Source organism: Protomyctophum parallelum, assembly GCF_964188405.1.
Source record: "Protomyctophum parallelum genome assembly, chromosome: 22".
Taxonomy (NCBI): Eukaryota; Metazoa; Chordata; class Actinopteri; order Myctophiformes; family Myctophidae; genus Protomyctophum; species Protomyctophum parallelum.
The window spans coordinates 36,992,926-37,017,484 of NC_139714.1; the positions used below are offsets into that span (position 1 = coordinate 36,992,926).

General features: G+C 45.0%; 1 protein-coding gene and 1 long non-coding RNA gene across 4 annotated transcripts in view; both read right to left on the minus strand.

Annotated features, from left to right (window-relative positions):
- The window catches only part of LOC310853503, a 273,260-nt gene that overhangs the window by 22,947 nt on the left and 225,754 nt on the right, over positions 1–24,559 (minus strand). The window lies entirely within an intron of this gene.
- lemd3 (LEM domain containing 3) overlaps positions 1–24,559 on the minus strand; it is a 36,659-nt gene that overhangs the window by 1,127 nt on the left and 10,973 nt on the right. For all 3 annotated transcript variants that reach the window (XM_083757877.1, XM_083757878.1, XM_083757876.1), the window contains exons 4-17: positions 24,192–24,347; positions 19,600–19,724; positions 16,423–16,564; positions 14,196–14,236; positions 13,187–13,256; positions 12,488–12,570; positions 11,585–11,667; positions 11,143–11,285; positions 9,719–9,820; positions 8,416–8,518; positions 6,663–6,844; positions 6,076–6,157; positions 3,977–4,082; positions 3,079–3,157 (exon numbers count right to left, since the gene is read on the minus strand). In XM_083757877.1, coding sequence (XP_083614003.1) covers positions 3,079–3,157; positions 3,977–4,082; positions 6,076–6,157; positions 6,663–6,844; positions 8,416–8,518; positions 9,719–9,820; positions 11,143–11,285; positions 11,585–11,667; positions 12,488–12,570; positions 13,187–13,256; positions 14,196–14,236; positions 16,423–16,564; positions 19,600–19,724; positions 24,192–24,347 — 1,497 coding nt within the window. The remainder of the gene's footprint in view (positions 1–3,078; positions 3,158–3,976; positions 4,083–6,075; positions 6,158–6,662; positions 6,845–8,415; positions 8,519–9,718; positions 9,821–11,142; positions 11,286–11,584; positions 11,668–12,487; positions 12,571–13,186; positions 13,257–14,195; positions 14,237–16,422; positions 16,565–19,599; positions 19,725–24,191; positions 24,348–24,559) is intronic.

The following is a 24,559-nucleotide window of genomic DNA, read 5'->3' on the forward strand; positions in this document are numbered from 1 at the left end:
CGGTCTTTCATTGCCCCCCCCAGTTTCTGCTTACTGATGCATGTGTCCCTAGCAATGACATCATGTGTCCCTAGCGATGACATGATGTGTCCCTAGCGATGACATCAGGGAACGACAGTTTTCTACCTCTGGTCTGCTTTGAGGCAGGACTCCAGAGAAGAAGGGAAGATATAACCTCATTGTCAGCTCTGTAGCAGTGGCCGACAAACTGTGTTCTTCTGGATCGGACTAGTGAAGAAACACGGGGAAGGTTGCCGTATATTAGATTAGTCGATGGGTGGACTAGTGTAGAAACACAGGGAAGGTTGCCGTATATTAGATTAGTCGATGGGTGGACTAGTGTAGAAACACAGGGAAGGTAGCCGTATATTAGATTAGTCGATGGGTGGACTAGTGTAGAAACACGGGGAAGGTTGCCGTATTTTAGATTAGTCGATGGGTGGACTAGTGTAGAAACACAGGGAAGGTTGCCGTATATTAGATTAGTCGATGGGTGGACTAGTGTAGAAACACAGGGAAGGTTGCCGTATATTAGATTAGTCGATGGGTGGACTAGTGTAGAAACACAGGGAAGGTTGCCGTATATTAGATTAGTCGATGGGTGGACTAGTGTAGAAACACAGGGAAGGTTGTAGTATATTAGATTAGTCGATGGGTGGACTAGTGTAGAAACTAGGGATGCCAAACGACTCATATTTGGCCAATCGACGAATCGAGGCCAAAAATCGACGTGTCGAACAACTTTCTTCCTTTTTTTTCTTCATTATTTTTATATATTTTTGTTGCTGCGCAGCAATTGAGGAGAACGCAACTATGCATTCCTTTAAGCAACACAACTTCTGCAGCTGCAGCCATATGTTTAGAATTTGCACAATGATCAAATCCCAATAATAAAAAATAAACTTTATTCTTTGCACAATGATCAAATCCCAATAATAAAAAATTTACTTTATTTTGTAAACAACGAAACTGAAGGAGCAGCGGCGCTATCGGCTAGCCGCTAGTCCCAACTCTCAAGTGTCTGCAGCCTGTCACGAGTAATGAACTGATACGAGACGCACGTTGTTCCGTATTTTAATGTCGGGTCGGATAATAAATACAGTATAAATGACGGCGGGATTTATTTGACAACTCTATCCTGCTTTCTTCACGAGAACTCGAGAAGAGAAGAGCGCTCACCGCTCAGAACAAAGCAGACCTGTGGCTGTCAGCTCACTTTACGGCATGTGTAGATGAGCTGGGTCTGGGAAGCTCAGAGCTGCAGCCATTGGCTCATGATACGAGCACACGACCAATGGGACAGATCATTCAGTGTTGCTAAGATACCACACACACACGCACACACCCTTGGACGATGGGGTCCACAGCGCTCTGCTCAAAGTAAACTTGCATGCAACGAGCGGCACTGACTGAGTGAAAAAATTATAATACAAATAAAAACGATTTTTCGACTCATACGTTTTGAGTCGCGGGAGGCATGAGTCGATAATCGAGTCGATTTTCAACTTTTTTCAACATCCCTAGTAGAAACACAGGGAAGGTTGCTGTATATTAGATTAGTCGATGGGTGGACTAGTGTAGAAACACAGGGAAGGTTGCTGTATATTAGATCAGTCGATGGGTGGACTAGTGTAGAAACACAGGGAAGGTTGCTGTATATTAGATCAGTCGATGGGTGGACTAGTGTAGAAACACAGGGAAGGTTGCCGTATATTAGATCAGTCGATGGGTGGACTAGTGTAGAAACACAGGGAAGGTTGCTGTATATTAGATTAGTCGATGGGTGGACTAGTGTAGAAACACAGGGAAGGTTGCTGTATATTAGATCAGTCGATGGGTGGACTAATGTAGAAACACAGGGAAGGTTGCTGTATATTAGATCAGTCGATGGGTGGACTAGTGTAGAAACACAGGGAAGGTTGCTGTATATTAGATCAGTCGATGGGTGGACTAGTGTAGAAACACAGGGAAGGTTGCTGTATATTAGATCAGTCGATGGGTGGACTAGTGTAGAAACACAGGGAAGGTTGCTGTATATTAGATCAGTCGATGGGTGGACTAGTGTAGAAACGCAGGGAAGGTTGCTGTATATTAGATTAGTCGATGGGTGGCTCTTACAATTTACAATTTAGGCATTTAGCAGATGCTCTTAATCCAGAGCGACTTACTTAAAAGCATGGGAATACATCACATAAAAGCATTTACATAAAAGCATTTATCATGAAACATGCGTAAGCTAAGAAAGTAACAGTGGAATATCTATATAATGAAACTATACATACACTATACATATAAACTATACATATTTACTACTATGCTATACATATGTACTATGGCGTGCTATGACTATATACAATACAATTATAGTGCTGTCTACATAACATGCTATAAGTCTGTGTCAAATGCTATCTAAGCCAACAGAAATGCTATCTAAGGGGTTAGGGTAAGTGCTATGGGCCATGATGGAGTCTGAAAAGGTGGGTTTTCAGACTACGGCGGAAGATTGGGAGTGATGCTGCAGTTCTGACTGCAATGGGAAGTGCATTCCACAGTTTTGGAGCCAGAAGGGAGAAGAGTTTGGGACGTGTGGAGCGTTGTCCCGGCGTTTTTAGTGAGGGTACTTCCAGCTTCCCTGCGTTGGCTGATCTGAGTGCGCGGGAGGGTCTCTTCCAAGACAGTAATTAAAACAACATGTTGTCTAGGCGGCGGTGGGTCTGCGGTAGAGCGGCCGGAGTTCGAACCCGGGCCTCCTCCAGAGTTAAAAATCTTGAAACTGTGGCGAAAATCTTTGAATTTATATAATTTCACACGGTTTTAACTCATAGCTTTACCTCTGGAGGGGGGGGGAGGTCCCTGGAACAACATATTTTCAGATGGGGCTCGGCGGCCAATTACATATAATTCTGGGGGTCCTTGACATGAAAATGTTTGAGAACCACTGACATTAGAAACATGAGCGTTTTCAGAAAACTGTCAGGATTTAGAAGGCATTTGTAGAATCGTCCTCAGGTCTAAATGGGTTTAATAGATGAATATATTAATTAATAGATGAATATATTAATTGATTAATTGTCTTACCGTCGAACCAGGATCCATGCAGAGCCTTGAAGGCTTTCCCTGAGTGCTCTGCAGACACACACTTCACATACACACAGCCCTGGAGCGCACGCACGCACACGCGCACACACACACACACACACACACACACACACACACACACACACACACACACACACACACACACACACACACACACACACACACACACACACACACACACACACACACACACACACACACACACACACACACACACACACACACACACACACACACACACACACACACACACACACCAAAGAGAGGAAATTCCACATTATATCTAGTGTCATTTGAAACATTGCTAAAGGAGTTCTTAAACGTAAAATGTAAAATGATGTTTTAGTAATCAATTAATAGCATTTCTGCACCGTCTGGTTTTTCCATACATTCATGACGTTAACAACATGGCGCACGCAGCGCACACATTCTTTTGGGGTGGAATTGGTCAAATGTGACCCGTTTCTGACTGAGGCTAAAAGTCTAGGTTTTTCATGTCATTTGACATATTGGTTGTTTAGTTTGACCAACCGGTTTTGGAGATATGGCTTATCCCATTCTGACCGGGCACCCATTTTGGTGTCAGCATCACGTTATGCTTTAGCTATTGAAAAAATAGCAGATCTACAAGCTCATATCGCGCCACCGAGTGGAGGTCTGCTATTTTTGAAAAATCGAATGAATCGAATGAATCTGATCTCAGGTCAGAATGGGTTATAGAGTAATGTCTTGCAGAGAAACAGCGAGTTGAGAAAACAGGCTTGAAAAAGGTTCACTTCTGTGGACTCTATATTGCATTGTGTGTGTGTGTGTGTGTGTGTGTGTGTTTTTGTGTGTGTGTGTGTGTCTGTGTTTATGTGTGTGTGCGTGCACCTACCTCTCTAGAGTTCTTATCCACAGCGATGTGAACGATTCCATCGTTGTCGTTGCATTTCTCCAGGATGGCCTCGTGGATGGCAAGGTGCCAGTTCTCACCCACCTCCCTGAGGGCGCGCACACATCGGACACAATTGGTGATAATTAAAGTAATGGTCTCAGCTTCCTCACTAGGAGCTTTGGGACTTTATCCTCTTTTTTATTCTCAACACCAAACAATTAATAAATGAGTCATCTGGAATTTCAAATTAGATTTTTGTTATCCATGACAATCTTTTTGTGTCCTATCCTGAAATCAACGTGTATTATTGTGCTTAAATATTGCATATTGTGTACACATTCTGTACCTGTTGTATTTTTGTATTTGTGTATATTTAAACCTGTCTTGTTTATTATTATTATTGTGACATTGGAAACTGGCTAATTGGTTTGGGCTTAGGTGGCATGAGTCACCACCCATCGTTAGAGCCAATCAGGTGCACCCCTTCCTGTATATAGGTACACACTAGGGATGCACCGAAAATTCGGCCACCGAAAATATTCGGCCGAAAATGGCTAAAACTGTATTTTCGGCCTATTCGGTTTCGGCTCAAATAAGCCGAAAAATATCACCGAATAGTACTAGTGGTCCTAAAGTTGTGAATCGATATAATTCAACTAAACTGCGGGAAAAACACAGATGTACAAGCCCAAAGTGCTGTGCATTGCGACGGGTAGATAACTTGTAGATCTGCTACTTCCAGCGCAGGAAGGGCGCATGCTTATGACGCTCTTTAAGACAGTCACTCACAACACACGCAGCACTGCAGCAGTCAGCAGACGGAATGCACAGACAGATCCGAGTCCGACACAACTTTACTGCACACATCTGTGCTTTAATCCACGCTTCCATAGCCTTTTAAATCTTATTTCCCATCCACGGGCACAAGCAAAGTGATATCAGCAGCTGCCTTCCACCCGATCTGGATGGTGGTGGTGTTGTCTGACGAGGGTAGCTACTAGCATGGGAGCTAACATTAGTTTAGCTCTGGTCCATATCGTTAGAAGGAGTCCTCCTTAATAACACTATAGTAGCCTACTTTCCATCCGTTCACCAACTAAACCCCTCACACTCGATGCGTTTACACGGGCAGACACAAAGACGAATGGGAATATCATTTGGAGCAGCTACACGTCTTTGCATCAACATGTTGCTGGTTTCCATTATAAATGAATGATAGACTATCCTTGCGTCTGCCCGTGTTTAGTTTCAGTGTTCACAAGTTCAAACCCACCTCTTGAATATTACTTTCCCCAGCTATCTCATTCCACTTTTTATTTGTTTTCTCATGTTCCCCTTGAAAAGCATCTTTAAGTACTCAGAGAAGCATTATATAAATAATATTATTATCACTATTATTATTACTACTTGTTTTATTGCCTATGATTATGTAGAAAAAAAAGCTCACTGCTCAGGTCAAATAGGCCTATTGATATGCGATTAAAATGTGATTAATTGAGATTAATTCATCACAAAGCCTCCAATTAATTAGATGTTTTTTTAATGGACCCATAAGTGTTTATTATTTAAGTTAGGTTTTGCCATAATCATGTATTTTGCCATAATCATGTATTTTGCCATAATCAGGTAGCTTTACAACAAATATGTATTCGGCTATTCGGTATTCGGTTTTCGGCCAACTGTTTCCTATATTCGGTATTCGGTTTCGGCCAAGAATTTCCCTTTTGGTGCATCCCTAGTACACACCCATTCCCTGTCACATTATTCCTGAAGAAGATCCTAAGGGATCGAAACGTTGAATCAAATAAACCAGTGGAGCTGAGTTTTTCATACCAGTGTTGCAGACTCTATTTTTTCTCGTGCACACACACACACACACACACACACACACACACACACACACACAGTGGCGCAAATCTTTGAATATATATTCTTTCAGAGCAAACATTTTTAACTCAAGCCTTTGCCTCTTTGGGGGGGGACACATGAGGTTTTTCAGAAAACTGTCAGGATTTAGAAGACATTTGTAGAATCGTCAGACAGACAGGCAGGCAGACAGACAGACAGGCAGGCAGACAGACAGACAGGCAGATACTTACATGACAGGATCGAACATGTTTCGTATCTTCAGACACGGCGTCAGGCTGTTGGGAGGAGAGTTCCTTCTATCTAGAGGGAACGCTGAACACACACACACACACACACACACACAGCTGTCAATCCCCTGTGTGTGTGTGTGTGTGTGTGTGTGTGTGTGTGTCGTCCTGAGCATGACGTTAAGCTGCCGGGAAGACTGGCATTGGACCTAGCCTTCTAGCGATGTGTCCGTCCGCTGTCAGAACAACAGTGGGTGGATTTTGGGCCCATGGGATTAGCCACGCTATACCGGGAACGATATGACACCGGGTGGCGATGCAGGAGTTTCCTCTGGTGGTCCAGCCTGAGACATTATACCCGCGGACTGGTTGTTGGGAGGGGGTTTTGAACTTAGGATCCATGCCTACACTACTTGTGCCCATGGAATGCTGGGTGACATGCTTGTTGTATCGCGACATATTCCTTGATTTTGTGGATGTAACTTTGCTGCACCTGAACTATTTATGTCCTTGTATGCAATTTCCTCTGTGTGGATAAATTGTTAAAATGTGCGTGTGTGTGTGTGTGTGTGTGCCCACGTCGTCCTCACCTTTGCCCTGCCACACTTTGGATGGGATGATTGACAGCTTGTCGCTCAGGTTGATTGACGGCTGGATCCAGCGCCACACCAGGAAGTCGGCTCCTCCGATTCGCTGCGTCTCCGTGCGGAGGCGGGACTCGTTGGCCGACAGGAAGTTCACCGCCCGGTCCCAAACTCGCCTCATCTTCCTCCTGGTGGCCAAACCAGGAACAACACGCACTTGTGGCATTTCTTTATCTCTGGGACCCCGATTTATATTGTAAAATCAAAGTTAACCCATTTTGACCGGGCACCCATTTTGGTGTCAGCATCATGTTATGCTTTAGCTATTTAAAAATATCAGATCTACAAGCTCATATCGCGCCACCGAGTGGCGCGATACGAGCTTGTAGGTCTGCTATTTTTTTAAACATCGAAGAACGACTGACATTTTTTTGAATCTGATCTCAGGTCAGAATGGGTTAATCAGACCAGTGTGTGTCCAGTGGAAAACCTCGTATGAATCTGATCTCAGGTCAGAATGGGTTAATTTAACTCTGAGAGTGTACAAATGTAGAGGGAAATTGGTATACCCATAGTATGTACACTCTCAGAGTTAGACCCATAAGGGTCCATTTGGTTCCTAACTATATCATTTAGCTAAAGACCCCCTGGAACTCCCTTAACCCATTCTGAACGGGCACCCATTTTGGTGTCAGCATCATGTTGTGCTTTAGCTATTTAAAAATAGCAGATCTACAAGCTCATATCGCGCCACCGAGTGGCGCGATACGAGCTTGTAGGTCTGCTGTTTTTGAAAAATCGAAGACACTTTTAGAATCTGATCTCAGGTCAGAATGGGTTAATAATGAAACTGTCAGGATGTAATAAGACATTTTTAGAATCTGATCTCAGGTCAGAATCGGTTAAGGACCCCTGGGGGTCCCCTATCCTATGGAATCCAAATGACTGAAATCCGGGGGGGCTCTAGTCCAGGTGTGATGCCATACCTGTCCTGTGGGGGGGCTCTAGTCCAGGTGTGATGCCATACCTGTCCTGTGGGGGGGCTATAGTTCAGGTGTGATGCCATACCTGTCCTGTGGGGGGGGCTGTAGTTCAGGTGTGATGCCATACCTGTCCTGTGGGGGGGCTGTAGTTCAGGTGTGATGCCATACCTGTCCTGTGGGGGGGCTCTAGTTGAGGTGTGATGCCATACCTGTCCTGTGGGGGGGCTGTAGTTCAGGTGTGATGCCGTACCTGTCCTGTGGGGGGGGCTCTAGTTGAGGTGTGATGCCGTACCTGTCCTGTGGGGGGGCTCTAGTCCAGGTGTGATGCCATACCTGTCCTGTGGGGGGGCTCTAGTTGAGGTGTGATGCCGTACCTGTCCTGTGGGGGGGCTCTAGTCCAGGTGTGATGCCATACCTGTCCTGTGGGGGGGCTCTAGGTCAGGTGTGATGCCATACCTGTCCTGTGGGGGGGCTCTAGTTGAGGTGTGATGCCGTACCTGTCCTGTGGGGGGGCTCTAGTCCAGGTGTGATGCCATACCTGTCCTGTGGGGGGGCTCTAGTCCAGGTGTGATGCCATACCTGTCCTGTGGGGGGGCTCTAGTTCAGGTGTGATGCCATACCTGTCCTGTGGGGGGGCTCTAGTTCAGGTGTGATGCCATACCTGTCCTGTGGGGGGGGCTCTAGTTCAGGTGTGATGCCATACCTGTCCTGTGGGGGGGCTCTAGTTCAGGTGTGATGCCATACCTGTCCTGTGGGGTTAGGGTGTGATGCCATACCTGTCCTGTGGGGGCACCAGTGAGTCTCTGACGTGGGGGATGGGCAGGTAGGGCTGGAGGTCCTTGTTCTCCTGACACGCCTCGCTGTGACTCCGCAACACATCTATGCGCGCGCACACACACACGCACGCACGCACGCACGCACGCACGCACGCACGCACGCACACACACACACACACACACACACACACACACACACACACACACACACACACACACACACACACACACTTAGTCTAGCACAGATGAACATGGTGCCGTCCATCTCTGCAAAGTTTGCCGTGACTTCCCCAGCACTGCCGACCACACGGTGTGTTCAGGTCAGTACCCCCTCTGACCACACGGTGTGTTCAGGTCAGTACCCCCTCTGACCACACGGTGTGTTCAGGTCAGTACCCCCTCTGACCACACGGTGTGTTCAGGTCAGTACCCCCTCTGACCACACGGTGTGTTCAGGTCAGTACCCCCTCTGACCACACGGTGTGTTCAGGTCAGTACCCCCTCTGACCACACGGTGTGTTCAGGTCAGTACCCCCTCTGACCACACGGTGTGTTCAGGTCAGTACCCCCTCTGACCACACGGTGTGTTCAGGTCAGTACCCCCTCTGACCACACGGTGTGTTCAGGTCAGTACCCCCTACGATGCTCCGCCAGCTGGTGGAGGGTCTGTTTTCGGGACGCGACAACGTTGTACCGCGAGGTGAACCTCGCAGAACGTCGTGCACACATTAACATGGCTGCCAAGTGTCAACAATGGACCTTTCAGTAAGTGTGTTCTTAGCATGTTCTTAGCGTGTTCTTACCAACGATCCTCTCCACCATGTCATACATGTTCTTAGCGTGTTCTTAGCGTGTTCTTAGCGTGTTATTACCAATGATCCTCTCCACCATGTCATACATGTTCTTAGCGTGTTCTTAGCATGTTATTACCAATGATCCTCTCCACCATGTCATACATGTTCTTAGCGTGTTCTTACCAATGATCCTCTCCACCATGTCATACATGTTATTAGCGTGTTCTTACCAATGATCCTCTCCACCATGTCATACATGTTCTTAGCATGTTCTTAGTGTGTTCTTAGCGTATTCTTAGCATGTTATTACCAATGATCCTCTCCACCATGTCATACATGTTCTTAGCGTGTTCTTACCAACGATCCTCTCCACCATGTCATACATGTTCTTAGCGTGTTCTTAGCGTGTTCTTAGCAATGATCCTCTCCACCATGTCATACATGTTCTTAGCGTGTCCTTACCAATGATCCTCTCCACCATGTCATACATGTTCTTAGCGTGTCCTTACCAATGATCCTCTCCACCATGTCATACATGTTCCGTGTCTCCTCCTCTTCTCTCCTCCAGCGATACTTCATGTAGAACACTAGCGCCGCCAGGAGGCCGATCACTGCATAGCGCGCACGCACACACACACACACACACACACACACACACACACACACACACACACACACACACACACACACACACACACACACACACACACACACACACACACACACACACACACAATGAGTGCCATCTGGTGGACATACGTGGTAGTGCTTGGGTGCCACGTGAGAAGCAATTCCACTATGATGCATGTTTGGTTTTGTCGCCATCTTGGACGCTAAAGGTTTTGTGACATTACTTTCCATTTATTTTTAATTTGAGGTTTTATGACCTCAATTACACCCCAAAAAACCTGAACTTTGTACATTCAGTGGATTTTCTGTGGTCTGGAGTTTTCTCTGGGGTTTGGAAGCCTTTTGAGCTGCAATGAAAACAGGCAAAACTGTGAAGACAGTGACATCTGCTGGCAAATCCCATTGACTTGTATGGAATCAGAGTTTTTTTGGGTGCAATTGAGCCCTGTCACAATTCCTTTAACTCCTTTAGCGCCATCTAGTGTTATCATGCGCACGCTGCCGAAATGCCGCCCGTCCGCCCTGACTCTGCGGAGCTCGTTTCCCTTCTGGGTTATTCAGGAAGGTGGGGGCCATTGGGAGGATCACAACACCACTGACATTAGCTCACAGCCTTTAGCTAGCAGTAAAACCAGCTACATTAGCTCACAGCCTTTAGCTAGCAGTACAACCAGCTACATTAGCTCACAGCCTTTAGCTAGCAGTACAACCAGCTACATTAGCTCACAGCCTTTAGCTAGCAGTACAACCAGCTACATTAACTCACAGCCTTTAGCTAGCAGAACAACCAGTTACATTAGCTCACAGCCTTTAGCTAGCAGTAAAACCAGCTACATTAGCTCACAGTCTTTAGCTAGCAGTAAAACCAGCTACATTAGCTCACAGTCTTTAGCTAGCAGTACAACCAGCTACATTAGCTCACAGCCTTTAGCTAGCAGTACAACCAGCTACATTAGCTCACAGCCTTTAGCTAGTAGTACAACCAGCTACATTTTCTCAGCGATGCGGTAGAAACTCACAAATGATTTAGGATCGTCGGGGTGCGCAGCGGCTCACCATGGACAGCTCTCTAACCTAACGGAGCTGGATTTAAAAATCCCATAGCCGGTGGAGATGGAGGCTCTCCATAGTAACCGGAGCAATGCTAAAAGGTAAACAGACGGACGGCTCGTTCATATATGGATTAAACGGTTGTCTACGAACATACGCGTAGATAGCACCAGTAGGTACCGTTAGCCTAGCTACGTTTATGAACGTAGATGGAACAGAAAAGGTTAAGGGTCAGAGTTTAAAGGTCAGGTACCTGCCAGGATGAGCGCCACCCGGTGGACGACGGTGAAGAAGGCTCGTCTCAGACGACACAGGAAGGACATGTTGGGATGGAGAGACTCCAGGAAGACTATGTCCTCGATGGCTGCCACCTGCTGACCGGGAGGCCCCGTTAACCTGTGAATACATGTTTACATTATAACACACTGCCCCTAGTGGCCGGGAGGTCCTGTTAATACAACGTTTACATTATAACACACTGCCCCTAGTGGCTGGAGGTCCTGTTAATACGTTTACATTATAACACACTGCCCCTAGTGGTCTGGAGTCTATCCAGTTTAGGGATGGCCAAATGGAGACATTCCATTAACCGGTTACCGTCAGGCCTTGCCGGCTAATCAACCGTTAGGGTTAATAAGGCTAATTAACCGTTAGCCGTTAATGAATGAATCAGAAGGAAATGAAAGTGAACGTACCGGATTCCCACCACATCCTCGCCAGCCTTGATGATCCACTCTAACGACGTCAGTACGAACCCTTCGAAGGTTTCATTCTGACCCTGAGGGGTTAAAATAACACCTTTAGTTAACATTGTGACCCTGAGGGGTTAAATAACACCTTTAGTTAACATTGTGACCCTGAGGGGTTAAAATAACACCTTTAGTTAACATTGTGACCCTGAGGGGTCACTGTGTGAAAAGAGGAGTTAACGGGAAATTCTGGGCACTGTATTTTGCCCGTAAACCTCGTGTTTAGCAGCATATACAGTAACATACGGTAATATACAGGTGTGATGGTACAATTCGGGAGTTTACCGGAGTTTGTTGGAAAGTTTAACGGGAGTTTCCTGTAATATACACATCCGTATTCCAACAAACCCCTCCGACCCTTTATTCATATTAACCCTTAATGTACCAGGTTATTCATATTAACCCTTAATGTACCAGGTTATTCATATTAACCCTTAATGTACCAGGTTATTCATATTAACCCTTAATGTACCAGGTTATTCATATTAACCCTTAATGTACCAGGTTATTCATATTAACCCTTGACGTACCAGGTTATTCATATTAACCCTTAATGTACCAGGTTATTCATATTAACCCTTAATGTACCAGGTTATTCATATTAACCCTTAATGTACCAGGTTATTCATATTAACCCTTAACGTACCAGGTTATTCATATTAACCCTTAACGTACCAGGTTATTCATATTAACCCTTAACGTACCAGGTTATTCATATTAACCCTTAACGTACCAGGTTATTCATATTAACCCTTAACGTACCAGGTTATTCATATTAACCCTTAATGTACCAGGTTATTCATATTAACCCTTAATGTACCAGGTTATTCATATTAACCCTTGACATACCGTTAGGTATGCAGATGCCTCTGTGATGGACAGAGTCCTGTTGGGAAGCTTCTGGTCTTCTGAAGGGCCACACTCATGCTCACCTGAAAGGGTTAAAACATACAATATATGACATAAAGTTCCAATGCTGCCCTATTCATACTCTGACCTGAGATCAGATTCATACGAGGTTTGCGCCGGACACACACTGGTCTGATGAACCCATTCTGACCTGAGATCAGATTCTAGAAATGTCAGTCGCTCTTCGATTTTTCAAAAATAGCAGACCTACAAGCTCGTATCGCGCCACTCGGTGGCGCGATATGAGCTTGTAGATCTGCTATTTTTAAATAGCTAAAGCATAACATGATGCTAACACCAAAATGGGTGCCCGGTCAGAATGGGTTAAACCATTTAGGCCAAGGTCAAAAAAAAAGAAAAAAAAGTCTATATATATATTTGTGCCGCATTTTCACGATTTTTCTAAAATAGCAGACCTACAAGCTCATAGCACGCCACTCGGTGGCGCGCTATGAGCTTGTAGATCTGCTATTTTTCAATAGCTAAAGCATAACATAATGCTTAGTTAAAACACCAAAAGGGGTTCCCGCCCAGAACGCGTTAAGTGGTTAATGCATGTTTTATAATAATTATCAACATTTACAAAGTAAAACTGCAGTAACTGAAAGAAATGTCAATGTTTTTATTAATATTAATTACCAGCGATGCGAGCCAGGTGGTCGTGGAGGTTCAGAAGGAGCTTCAGAATGACGTCCTTCTCCACCTTGGTCTACGAAGGGTTAAAAATATAACACATACAACAAAGGGTTAAATGAAATCACACCCGCGTGAAGTGAGCGGCGCGCTAACATCAACTAACACTCATGTTGATTAGGCGATGGTAATGGTGATGTAAAACAAACGCACATTAAACGCCATTAACAATATGACGTAATGAGGCACATTATGACGTACATTTTCCCTTCATTGTCAATGGCGTTTACTAAACAAACTAAAGACGAACATTAAACCTGTGTATCAAAAATAACCTGGGAGATGGAGTCTGTCCCTGTTACAATGCCCTATAGACCCCTGGGAGATGGAGTCTGTCCCTGTTACAATGCACTATAGACCCCTGGGAGATGTAGTCTGTCCCTGTTACAATGCCCTATAGACCCCTGGGAGATGGAGTCTGTCCCTGTTACAATGCACTATAGACCCCTGGGAGATGTAGTCTGTCCCTGTTACAATGCCCTATAGACCCCTGGGAGATGGAGTCTGTCTGTTACAATGCCCTATAGACCCCTGGGAGATGGAGTCTGTCTGTTACAATGCACTATAGACCCCTGGGAGATGGAGTCTGTCTGTTACAATGCACTATAGACCCCTGGGAGATGGAGTCTGTCCCTGTTACAATGCCCTATAGACCTCTGGGAGATGGAGTCTGTCCCTGTTACAATGCCCTATAGACCCCTGGGAGATGGAGTCTGTCCCTGTTACAATGCCCTATAGACCTCTGGGAGATGGAGTCTGTCCCTGTTACAATGCCCTATAGACCTCTGGGAGATGGAGTCTGTCTGTTACAATGCCCTATAGACCCCTGGGAGATGGAGTCTGTCTGTTACAATGCCCTATAGACCTCTGGGAGATGGAGTCTGTCTGTTACAATGCCCTATAGACCTCTGGGAGATGGAGTCTGTATAAAAGTAAAAATAAATTATCTACTTACATACGAGCTGTCGAACTCTGTCCCAAACGGATGGTTTTTTACTGCAAAGATGAAAGAAAAACAAAAACACACATTTATTTATTAGTCACCGTTCCAAATGCAAGGTTCTTTAAAGGAAACACAAAAATCACACCTGTGTGAAGTGAGGGGCGCTCTTAACATCGTACATCAACATGTGGATTAGCTCGTCCAGACATGACGTAAACTCTCCAGTCATCATTGTCAATGAGAAGTTAATCTTTGTGTAGGACATAAATAGCCCATTTGCTCAGACACGTCTATAAATGCACCAAGTCTCTGTCTGTCTGTCTGTGATAGGCCTGTCTCACAGCCCTTCCCCGCCCCCTTTTCTGAGCTAATGGTGTTGACGTGACGTCACTCCATAGACATTACATGTTAAAAGACCTACATTCAGAAGCCATAAACAACGCTTTTTCTGAAGGTAAAACTTTATTCTATTTGGTTTAGCGGTCTTAACATCTTGTTTTCTTTGTTTGTTTTGTCTTTTACATTTTAACATTTGGAAACAGCCTTAAATGGTGCAGAGAAAGCAGGTAGGGATGTAGCTCTGGTCCATAGCCTTACTCATGGACCAGAGCTAGCACCCTATCAATCTACACTAATAGCTGAATATAGGAGGGGCTAGCGTCCTATAAATCTACACTATAGCTGAATATAGGAGGGGCTAGCGCCCTATAAATCTACACTAATAGCTGAATATAGGAGGGGCTAGCGCCCTATAAATCTACACTAATAGCTGAATATAGGAGGGGCTAGCGCCCTATAAATCTACACTATAGCTGAATATAGGAGGGGCTAGCGCCCTATAAATCTACACTATAGCTGAATATAGGAGGGGCTAGTGTCCTATAAATCTACACTAATAGCTGAATATAGGAGGGGCTAGCGCCCTATAAATCTACACTATAGCTGAATATAGGAGGGGCTAGCGCCCTATAAATCTACACTATAGCTGAATATAGGAGGGGCTAGCGCCCTATAAATCTACACTATAGCTGAATATAGGAGGGGCTAGCGCCCTATAAATCTACACTATAGCTGAATATAGGAGGGGCTAGCGCCCTATAAATCTACACTATAGCTGAATATAGGAGGGGCTAGCGCCCTATAAATCTACACCAATAGCTGAATATAGGAGGGGCTAGCGCCCTATAAATCTACACTAATAGCTGAATATAGGAGGGGCTAGCGCCCTATAAATCTACACTAATAGCTGAATATAGGAGGGGCTAGCGCCCTATAAATCTACACTATAGCTGAATATAGGAGGGGCTAACGCCCTATAAATCTACACTATAGCTGAATATAGGAGGGGCTAGCGCCCTATAAATCTACACTATAGCTGAATATAGGAGGGGCTAGCGCCCTATAAATCTACACTATAGCTGAATATAGGAGGGGCTAGCGCCCTATAAATCTACACTAATAGCTGAATATAGGAGGGGCTAGCGCCCTATAAATCTACACTATAGCTGAATATACGAGGGGCTAGCGCCCTATAAATCTACACTATAGCTGAATATAGGAGGGGCTAGCGCCCTATAAATCTACACTATAGCTGAATATAGGAGGGGCTAGCGCCCTATAAATCTACACTATAGCTGAATATAGGAGGGGCTAGCGCCCTATAAATCTACACTATAGCTGAATATAGGAGGGGCTAGCGCCCTATAAATCTACACTATAGCTGAATATAGGAGGGGCTAGCGTCCTATAAATCTACACTAATAGCTGAATATAGGAGGGGCTAGCGCCCTATAAATCTACACTATAGCTGAATATAGGAGGGGCTAGTGCCCTATAAATCTACACTAATAGCTGAATATAGGAGGGGCTAGCGCCCTATAAATCTACACTATAGCTGAATATAGGAGGGGCTAGCACCCTATAAATCTACACTAATAGCTGAATATAGGAGGGGCTAGCGCCCTATAAATCTACACTATAGCTGAATATAGGAGGGGCTAGCGCCCTATAAATCTACACTAATAGCTGAATATAGGAGGGGCTAGCGCCCTATAAATCTACACTATAGCTGAATATAGGAGGGGCTAGCGCCCTATAAATCTACACTATAGCTGAATATAGGAGGGGCTAGCGCCCTATAAATCTACACTAATAGCTGAATATAGGAGGGGCTTGCGCCCCTCAAAAAGTGTAATTGTGACAGCCGTGTGTGTGCGTGTGCGTGAGTGTGTGTACTCACCGATGACGTCACCGGGGGTGGCGACCCCCCCTCCCCCTCTCATCCGCAGGTAGAGCAGACCCAGTAACAGGAAGAACAGACACGCCGCGCTCAGTAACAGCATGGACAGGTAATGAGCGCTCACACGCCGACTAGTGGACACCTGTGGACATTACATCACATGCTGTTATAGAGACACGCCCCCAAGTGGACACCTGTGGACATTATGCCTGTGTGTGTGTGTGTGTGTGTGTGTGTGTGTGTGTGTGTGTGTGTGCACAGTGCACACGTGTCTGTGTGTTGCACCGTTTTTTTCCATGTTGTATTTCACCCTATTCTGTGTTTCTGACGCGTGTTGAACGCACCATCAGAAAAGGACGAAAAAAGGTCTCTAAAACATTCAGTGCAGCGCGCTGCAGAGCGAGCACACACCAAGGTTATAATAGTTTTGGTTTTTTCATTATAGTTTAGTTTTAGTTAGTTTTGACTAGTTCTTTTCTAATTCAGTTAGTTTTAGTTCGTTTTTAGAGCAGGTTTGCTAGTTTTTATTTAGTTTTTATTTTGTTGAAATGCTTAGTTTTAGTTTAGTTATAGTTTTAGTTTTAGTTTTGTTTTCGTACTTTGGTTTATTTGTCAGGTATAGGATTCAAAAAGATCAATAAGTATTGTGTAATAAAACCTAAAAGATATACCATTTAAAAATATAAACTCTAAAAGTTCAGAAACGTAACTTTGGTCCTTTATTTCTCCACTTTGATGATACCATTTGGTATTGTGTTTTATATCATATTAATCGTTGATCGTTGTCACCTGTACAACGAGGTATAGTCTGTATAGATTGTAAGAATCGGGCATTCGCGGAATGAGCAACACAGCAAAACGTGTGGGTAGCGCCCCAAAAAAATGTGCCAAAATTGCAAATGGTTGGTATACCAACCCTTGCTTTGAGTTGCTTAGTGGATTGCACTCTCCCACAGTAATAAGGAAAAAACAACACTTGGTTCTGTTGGTTGCATGTAGCCATGTACAGCACATGCACTCGTACAGCACGCCCAAGCTGATCCCACAAGTGTTCAATTGGGTTGAGGTCTAGACTCACAGCATTTCCACTCCTACATTTTGGAGGTACTCTGTGATCCTGGCTCTACGGGGCGAGCGTTGGCATCCTGGAGGATGGCGTTAGGTCCAAGATTCTGAAGATATGGGATCGCCACTGGCTTCAGAATCTCACTGCATTGAGATTGCCTTTAATGATGACAAGTTCTGTCTTGCCCGTGAGAGAGATACTGTTCCATACCAAACCAAGCTGTTGTGGCAAGGGTGAATAAATACCAACCACTTGCCATTTTGGCAAATGTTTTGGCAAATGTGTGCTACCCACACATTTAGCTGTGTTGCTCATTCCACAAATGCCTGATCCTTATATAATAGGCCTATACCCTTCCGAAGTGCTCCGCATATTTTACTATCATCCTTTTCCACAAGGCACTTCCTTGCGTCTCTCTCCCATATTGGACTGTCTCTTTCTTCCAACTTTTCCTGGCAGTGTCCGAGCACGAAAATAGCGTTTGTTCACCACCAAGTGTCACTGTTGTTCAGCCTAACACACAGACACACACAGGCCAGGGAGGAGGGCTTACAGTACAGTACAGTACAGTACAGTACAGTACAGTACAGTACAGTACAGTACAGTACAGTACAGTACAGTACAGTACAGTACAGTACAGTACAGTACAGTACAGTACAGTACAGTACAGTACAGTACAGTACAGTACAGTACCACTCACTTAAGACGGGTTTGATTTTCCAAGTAACATGCAGTCAGTTTCAGGCAGTGCAGAATGTAAACAAGCAACGTAAAGTGTGGCTACATGCTGCCGTACGGTGCTGAAAACAGCCGTAAAACTTCTTGGAGAAATGAGGAAATTAATCAAATTAATTTAAAAGGTTTATATTATGAATTTCCGAAATGCATATAAATATTGATAAAAACTATAACTAAGGGTATTTTTTCTATAATTTCAGTTAGTTTTGTGAACACACAATACAGTTTCAGTTTAGTTATCGTTTTTAATTTATTTTTAGTTTTTATTTAGTTTCAGTTAACTAAAATGTTTTTTTAATTCTAGTTTTCGTTTTTTAGTTAGTTTTAGTTAACTATTATAACCTTGGCGCACACACACACACACACACACACACACACACACACACACACACACACACACACACACACACACACACAGTCAGTGAACAGACGCTACCGTACGACGGTGCAGAGTAGACGCGTTGAGACAACAAACAGACTATGAAGAGCCCCCGCGACTAACAGAAGTGAGCCCCATTCATTTTGACCTGAGATCAGATTCTAATAAAAATGTGTTCTACATCCTGACAGTTTCCTGAAAAAAATGTTTCAATGTCAGTGGTGCTCAAACATTTTCATGTCAAGGACCCCCACAAATGTGTAATATGTAATTGGCCGCCGACCCCCATCTGAAAATATGTAGTTTCAGTGACTCCCCAGAAGCAAAGATTTGAGTTAAAAACGTTTTTGGGCCACATTTTCACGATTTTTCAAAAATAGCAGATCTACAAGCTCGTAGCGCGGCACTCCGTGCTAGATCTGCTATTTTTCAATAGCTAGAGTACAACATAATGCTTTTACAAGTACCAAAAGGGGTTCCCGCCCAGAATGGCTATTAAACAAGAGGAGCAACACCTTTAGCTTCATAAAATCGCTGTCCAAGCTTTGTCTGTTGATGACTTTTCACTGTAGCGCTGTGAAAAGGCCTCAGTGATGACATTCACATGGTAAATGGTAAATGGTGCATTTATATAGCGCCTTTATCCAAGGCGCTTTACATAGATTGTGCATTGCATTCACCCATTCACACACACATTCATACACCGATGGCAGAGGAAACCATGCAAGGCACCAACCAGCACATCGGGAGCAATTAGGGGTTCAGTGTCTTGCTCAAGGACACTTCGACACTAACTCTGGGGGAGCCCACAGGGTTCGAACTGACAACCTTACGGTTACCATCCAGGCACTCTACCCCTGAGCCACCGCCGCCCACATGCCTAGTATGTGTGCGTCTGTGTGTGTGTGTGTGTGTGTGTGTGTGTGTGTGTGTGTGTGTGTGTGTGTGCGTGCGTGCGAGTGTGTGTGTGTGCGTGTGCGTGTCGACCTCTCACCTCCTCTCGTTTGAACTGCTGTAGCAGCTCGTCCTCGGGACCGTGGGACATCTTGCGGTGTTTGGGCGCCACCTTCAGGCCGTGGTGGTTGGGCCGCGGGTAGGACAGGGTGCTGCTGTAGGGGGCTGCTGGGACAGACAGGGTGGGGACAGACAGGGTGGGGACAGACAGGGTGGGGACAGACAGGGTGGGGACAGACAGGGTGGGGACAGACAGGGGACAGACAGGGTGGGGACAGACAGGGTGGGGACAGACAGGGTGGGGACATATCATTTAGTTTTGACCAGTTTTTGTACTGTTGCCGTCATGGCCTTACCTTTCTTTTCAAAATGAGTTAATAGCACAGGCAGACTCTTCACATACTAGAGCATGTCTGAAATAAATGTCAGTGCCAGTATAGTAGCCAGTACAGTAGCCAGTACAGTAGCCAGTACAGTAGCCAGTATAGTAGCCCAGTATAGTAGCCCAGTATAGTAGCCCAGTATGCCAGAACTTTCACCGTCTTCTCTTCGTCTCAAAATGGCTGTGCTACAAATCACTAGTAGCAAAGGTGTTCAAAACACCTCTTCAAAAGCTTCTGTCCATACATGTACATCTTAGTACGGTATAGCGCCCCTACAGAGCTGTGTGACGTGTGCACAATATTTTGTTTTATTAAATATGCCATTAATAACTTATGCTATAACACCTTTGATACCCATAAAACTATCCTCTCTGTGCCTACGGATCCCTATCGCTGGAGCCAGAGTTCCGTGCGCTCACATCACAAGTTTATGCAGTGTGCGTGAAGTCAAAGCCGGCACGGGAGACTCCCTATGCCTCCCACATGTTCGCTCACTTCGTATGAGGCGTCGGGGATTGAGGGATACAGGGGAAGATATATAAAAACACTCGCAACTTTTAATCTATGGCTTTTATGAGGCCGAGATGTATAGCTGCTCTTCCACTTGGATGTGCACTGCGCGAACTCTCGTGAAGAGATAGCACCACCTCAGACTGGTGGTCAGGTCATAGCATACAATTATACCATTGTTACGCCTGCATGAACCCGTATAGAATACCAGGACGCAAGGGGTTAACCCATTTTAGACAGGAACCCATTTTGGTGTCGGCATCATGTTATGCTTTAGCTATTTAAAAATAGCAGATCTACAAGCTCATATCGCGCCACCGAGTGGCGCGATACGAGCTTGTAGGTCTGCTATTTTTGAAAAACATTTTTAGAATCTGATCTCAGGTCAGAATGGGTTAATCAGACACAGTGTGTGTCCGGCGGAAACCTTGTATGAATCTGATCTCAGGTCAGAATGGGTTAAATGTTAGAATACAGTATACACGCGTGGCCAATGTGCTTCAAGCGGCTCCACTGAGACGTTGAAATATAAAAATATATATATATAAATATAAATATAGCCTCTTTGACCTCTTTGGACGGGCAGAGTATGCGAGCCTCCCCAGCCTGTCCTCCCTTTCTCCGTCCATAGGAAGGACTGAGGGAGGCGGCGAGCTGCTCTCATTATCATCAAAAAGGAGAAGGACTGAGGGAGGCGGCGAGCTGCTCTCATTATCATCAAAAAGGAGAAGGACTGAGGGAGGCGGCGAGCTGCTCTCATTATCATCAAAAAGGAGAAGGACTGAGGGAGGCGGCGAGCTGCTCTCATTATCATCAAAAAGGAGAAGGACTGAGGGAGGCGGCGAGCTGCTCTCATTATCATCAAAAAGGAGAAGGACTGAGGGAGGCGGCGAGCTGCTCTCATTATCATCAAAAAGGAGAAGGACTGAGGGAGGCGGCGAGCTGCTCTCATTATCATCAAAAATAACCATTCCTGTACTTGTGGATCGGGGCGTGCCGCCCGGATCCCCATACCTCGCCGTCTGCCTCCCCCCCCCGCTCGGGGAAAGATAAAACACCGGCAGGCTGTCGCTAAGAATTAAGTTGTTAAAGCATAAATAACATGCATTTTAAAACTGCTTTTAATATTTAATATCATATTGTCTATGTCCCTCAAAGTTATTTCTAATGGTTTGAGCCTCAATCACCACTCTGATATAACCAGGCCTTGTCATTTCTTTCTGGACTTTGAAAGCAGTTTTAGCTGCAGTACCACAATGTCCTGAGGTGGTGGGGGGTGCTGATATGCAGATTATTTAATATTTGAGTCATTATAATACTGATGCTAGATAAAACCAGGCTTGTTTCCATGCCATGCCAGCTTGGAAAATCAACAATGGTGGACATTGTAAACAAAGTGGAAATGCAAATTTGGAACTGAAGACTGAAGAAGAGGAGGAATTATACAAAGTAGGGTGACATTGGTGACATCACGATGAGGCCAAAATCAGTCGAGCTGTTCCTGAGAGCAATTTCCATTAAAACACCCACATGACATGAAGGCCTGATTGTTCAAAATTGGTTATTTGTGGGGATAGAAAACACACATGGGAGCCCCAAAAACACAAAAGAAATTGAAAAAGTTGAATTTTATGTTATAGGTCCTTTAACCCATTCTGAACGGGCACCCATTTTGGTGTCAGCATGCATGTTATGCTTTAGCTATTTAAAAATAGCAGATCTACAAGCTCATATCGCGCCACCGAGTGGCGCGATACGAGCTTGTAGGTCTGCTATTTTTGAAAAATCAAAGAGCGACTGACATTTTTAGAATCTGATCTCAGGTCAGAATGGGTTCATCAGACCAGTGTGTGTCCGGCGGGAAACCTCGTATGAATCTGATCTCAGGTCAGAATGGGTAAAATCAAACTAAACGTACCCCACGGAGTGACAGGAGAAACACGGACAACGGATATATACTGTATTATTATTGGCTGATCAATAACACGGTATTGAGGCCATCGTAGAACCGTAGATCACACTGAAGGTGTTTAGGGTTAAACGCCCCGTCCAGGCGTGCTCACAGCAAAGGGGCGAACACGTCCACCGTGGACACGCATCTGTCCAGCGTGAACGCGTAAAGGGTTCCTTAACCCATTCTGACCTGAGATCAGATTCTAAAAATGTCTATTACATCCTGACAGTTTCATTATTAACCCATTCTGACCTGAGATCAGATTCTAAAAAAGGTCTGTTTGAAAATGACAGTTTTCTCCTTTTTCTTTGGGGTGAAAATTCAATGTGTTTAAACTCTTTTATGTCATACTTGTGGGGTTTATTTAAGAGAAGCTGTTAATGTTAATTATTCTTTTTCAAACTCAGTATTTAAATAATAAAAAAATTACAGTTTTCTGAAAATGTCAGTCATTCTTCGATTTTTCAAAAATAGCAGACCTACAAGCTCGTAGACCTATGAGCTTGTAGATCTGCAATTTTTCAATAGCTAAAAGGGGTTCCCGCGCAGAATGGGTTAAGGTCGTTTCTGGGTTACTACAGTTCATTACTAGCAAAGGTCAAACTGGGATGTCTGCTGCTATAGGAGCAGTGTTGTTTTTGTCGACTAAAACTAAGACGAATAATGTTTGTCGTCGACTACCCTTTTTTCACTGACGAAAACTAAATGGAAACTAAATGAAAACGGAGCTATGATGACTAAAACTAAGACTTAAATGTATTGACAATTTTGTCAACAGATTAAAAACTAGACTAAAATATTAGGAAGGGACTATAGTGGACAAGAGATTGGTTGTATGCTGAAAATAGCAGATCTACAAGCTCAGGAGCTTGTAGATCTGCTAACATTATGCCTGTGTGTGTGTGTGTGTGTGTGTGTGTGTGTGTGTGTGTGTGTGTGTGTGTGTGTGTGTGTGTGTGTGTGTGTGTGTGTGTGTGTGTGTGTGTGTGGGTGGTAGGGCTGTCCCCGACTAAGGATTTGTATAGTCGACTGATAGATGAATACATTTGCTGTTAGTCGACTAATAAAAAAAATAAATATATATATATATATATATAATATAAAAATACAATATTTACAAAAATATACAAAAATATTGTATTATTCCACTAGGTCTGTGGGGGACATAAACACATTTGAACATTCAGACTGTTCAAATCTCCAATGTGCATGTGGAGTGTGTCTGCCTGTGTGGCAATGTGCCACTGCCTGTGACTTGAATCGCACAGTGCGCTGGCCTGACAGACTCCAGGTTTTGGTGAACAACTGAGAGGCTTTTCATTAGCCAGATTGAGCACAGCAGGTGAGATTGAGATTCTGGAGTCTATCAGGCCAGCGCACTGTGCTCAGTCGACTAAAGGCTCATACATAGTCTGGTTTTACGGTGGTGAGGTGACCACCGAACTACAACATGACGTCACGCGCCGCGGTGAAGAGCAAACCACCGCCACCGCTCCAGCCCTTCTCCCTGTTTTTACTCACCACCGCTCAATGTTATTTCAGCTCCGGTGGTCAGCTCACCACCGGAGCGGTGGTCACCTCACCACCGAAAATCCAGACTATGAATAGGCCTTAAGAGGTGGTCAGTCGACTGAGACCCGTTCCGATCGATTAGTCGACTATTCGACTAATCGAGGTCAGCCCTAGTGTGTGTGTGTGTGTGTGTGTGTGTGTGTGTGTGTGTGTGTGTGTGTGTGTGTGTGTGTGTGTGTGTGTGGTGAGGTCAGGGTGAGCGGTGACACCCACCGCTGGCGGCCGGGTGCAGCGGGGGGGCCTGCAGGGTGCTGTTGTTGTGGTTGTAGGGTGCAGTGGCGGGGTGCTGCTGGGAGAGGGCGCTGTAGCTGGAGAAGCGAGGTCTCAGGCCGATGCTGAACCGCCCGCTGGCGCCCCCGTGAGGTAGGCCTGTGTGTCACACACACCCACACACACACACACAGTCACACACACACAGCGTTACAACATTTACGTTGGAGATTCATTAATCATCACACAAATATAATAAGGGCCTTTCTCGGCCCCGCCCCTCTCCCACTGTTTATATTGTGTTTAGTTTCCAAGATGGCCGCCACAGCGCCAGGAGGGGGTGGGGCGGAGGTGAGCGGGGTGGGGTTGAC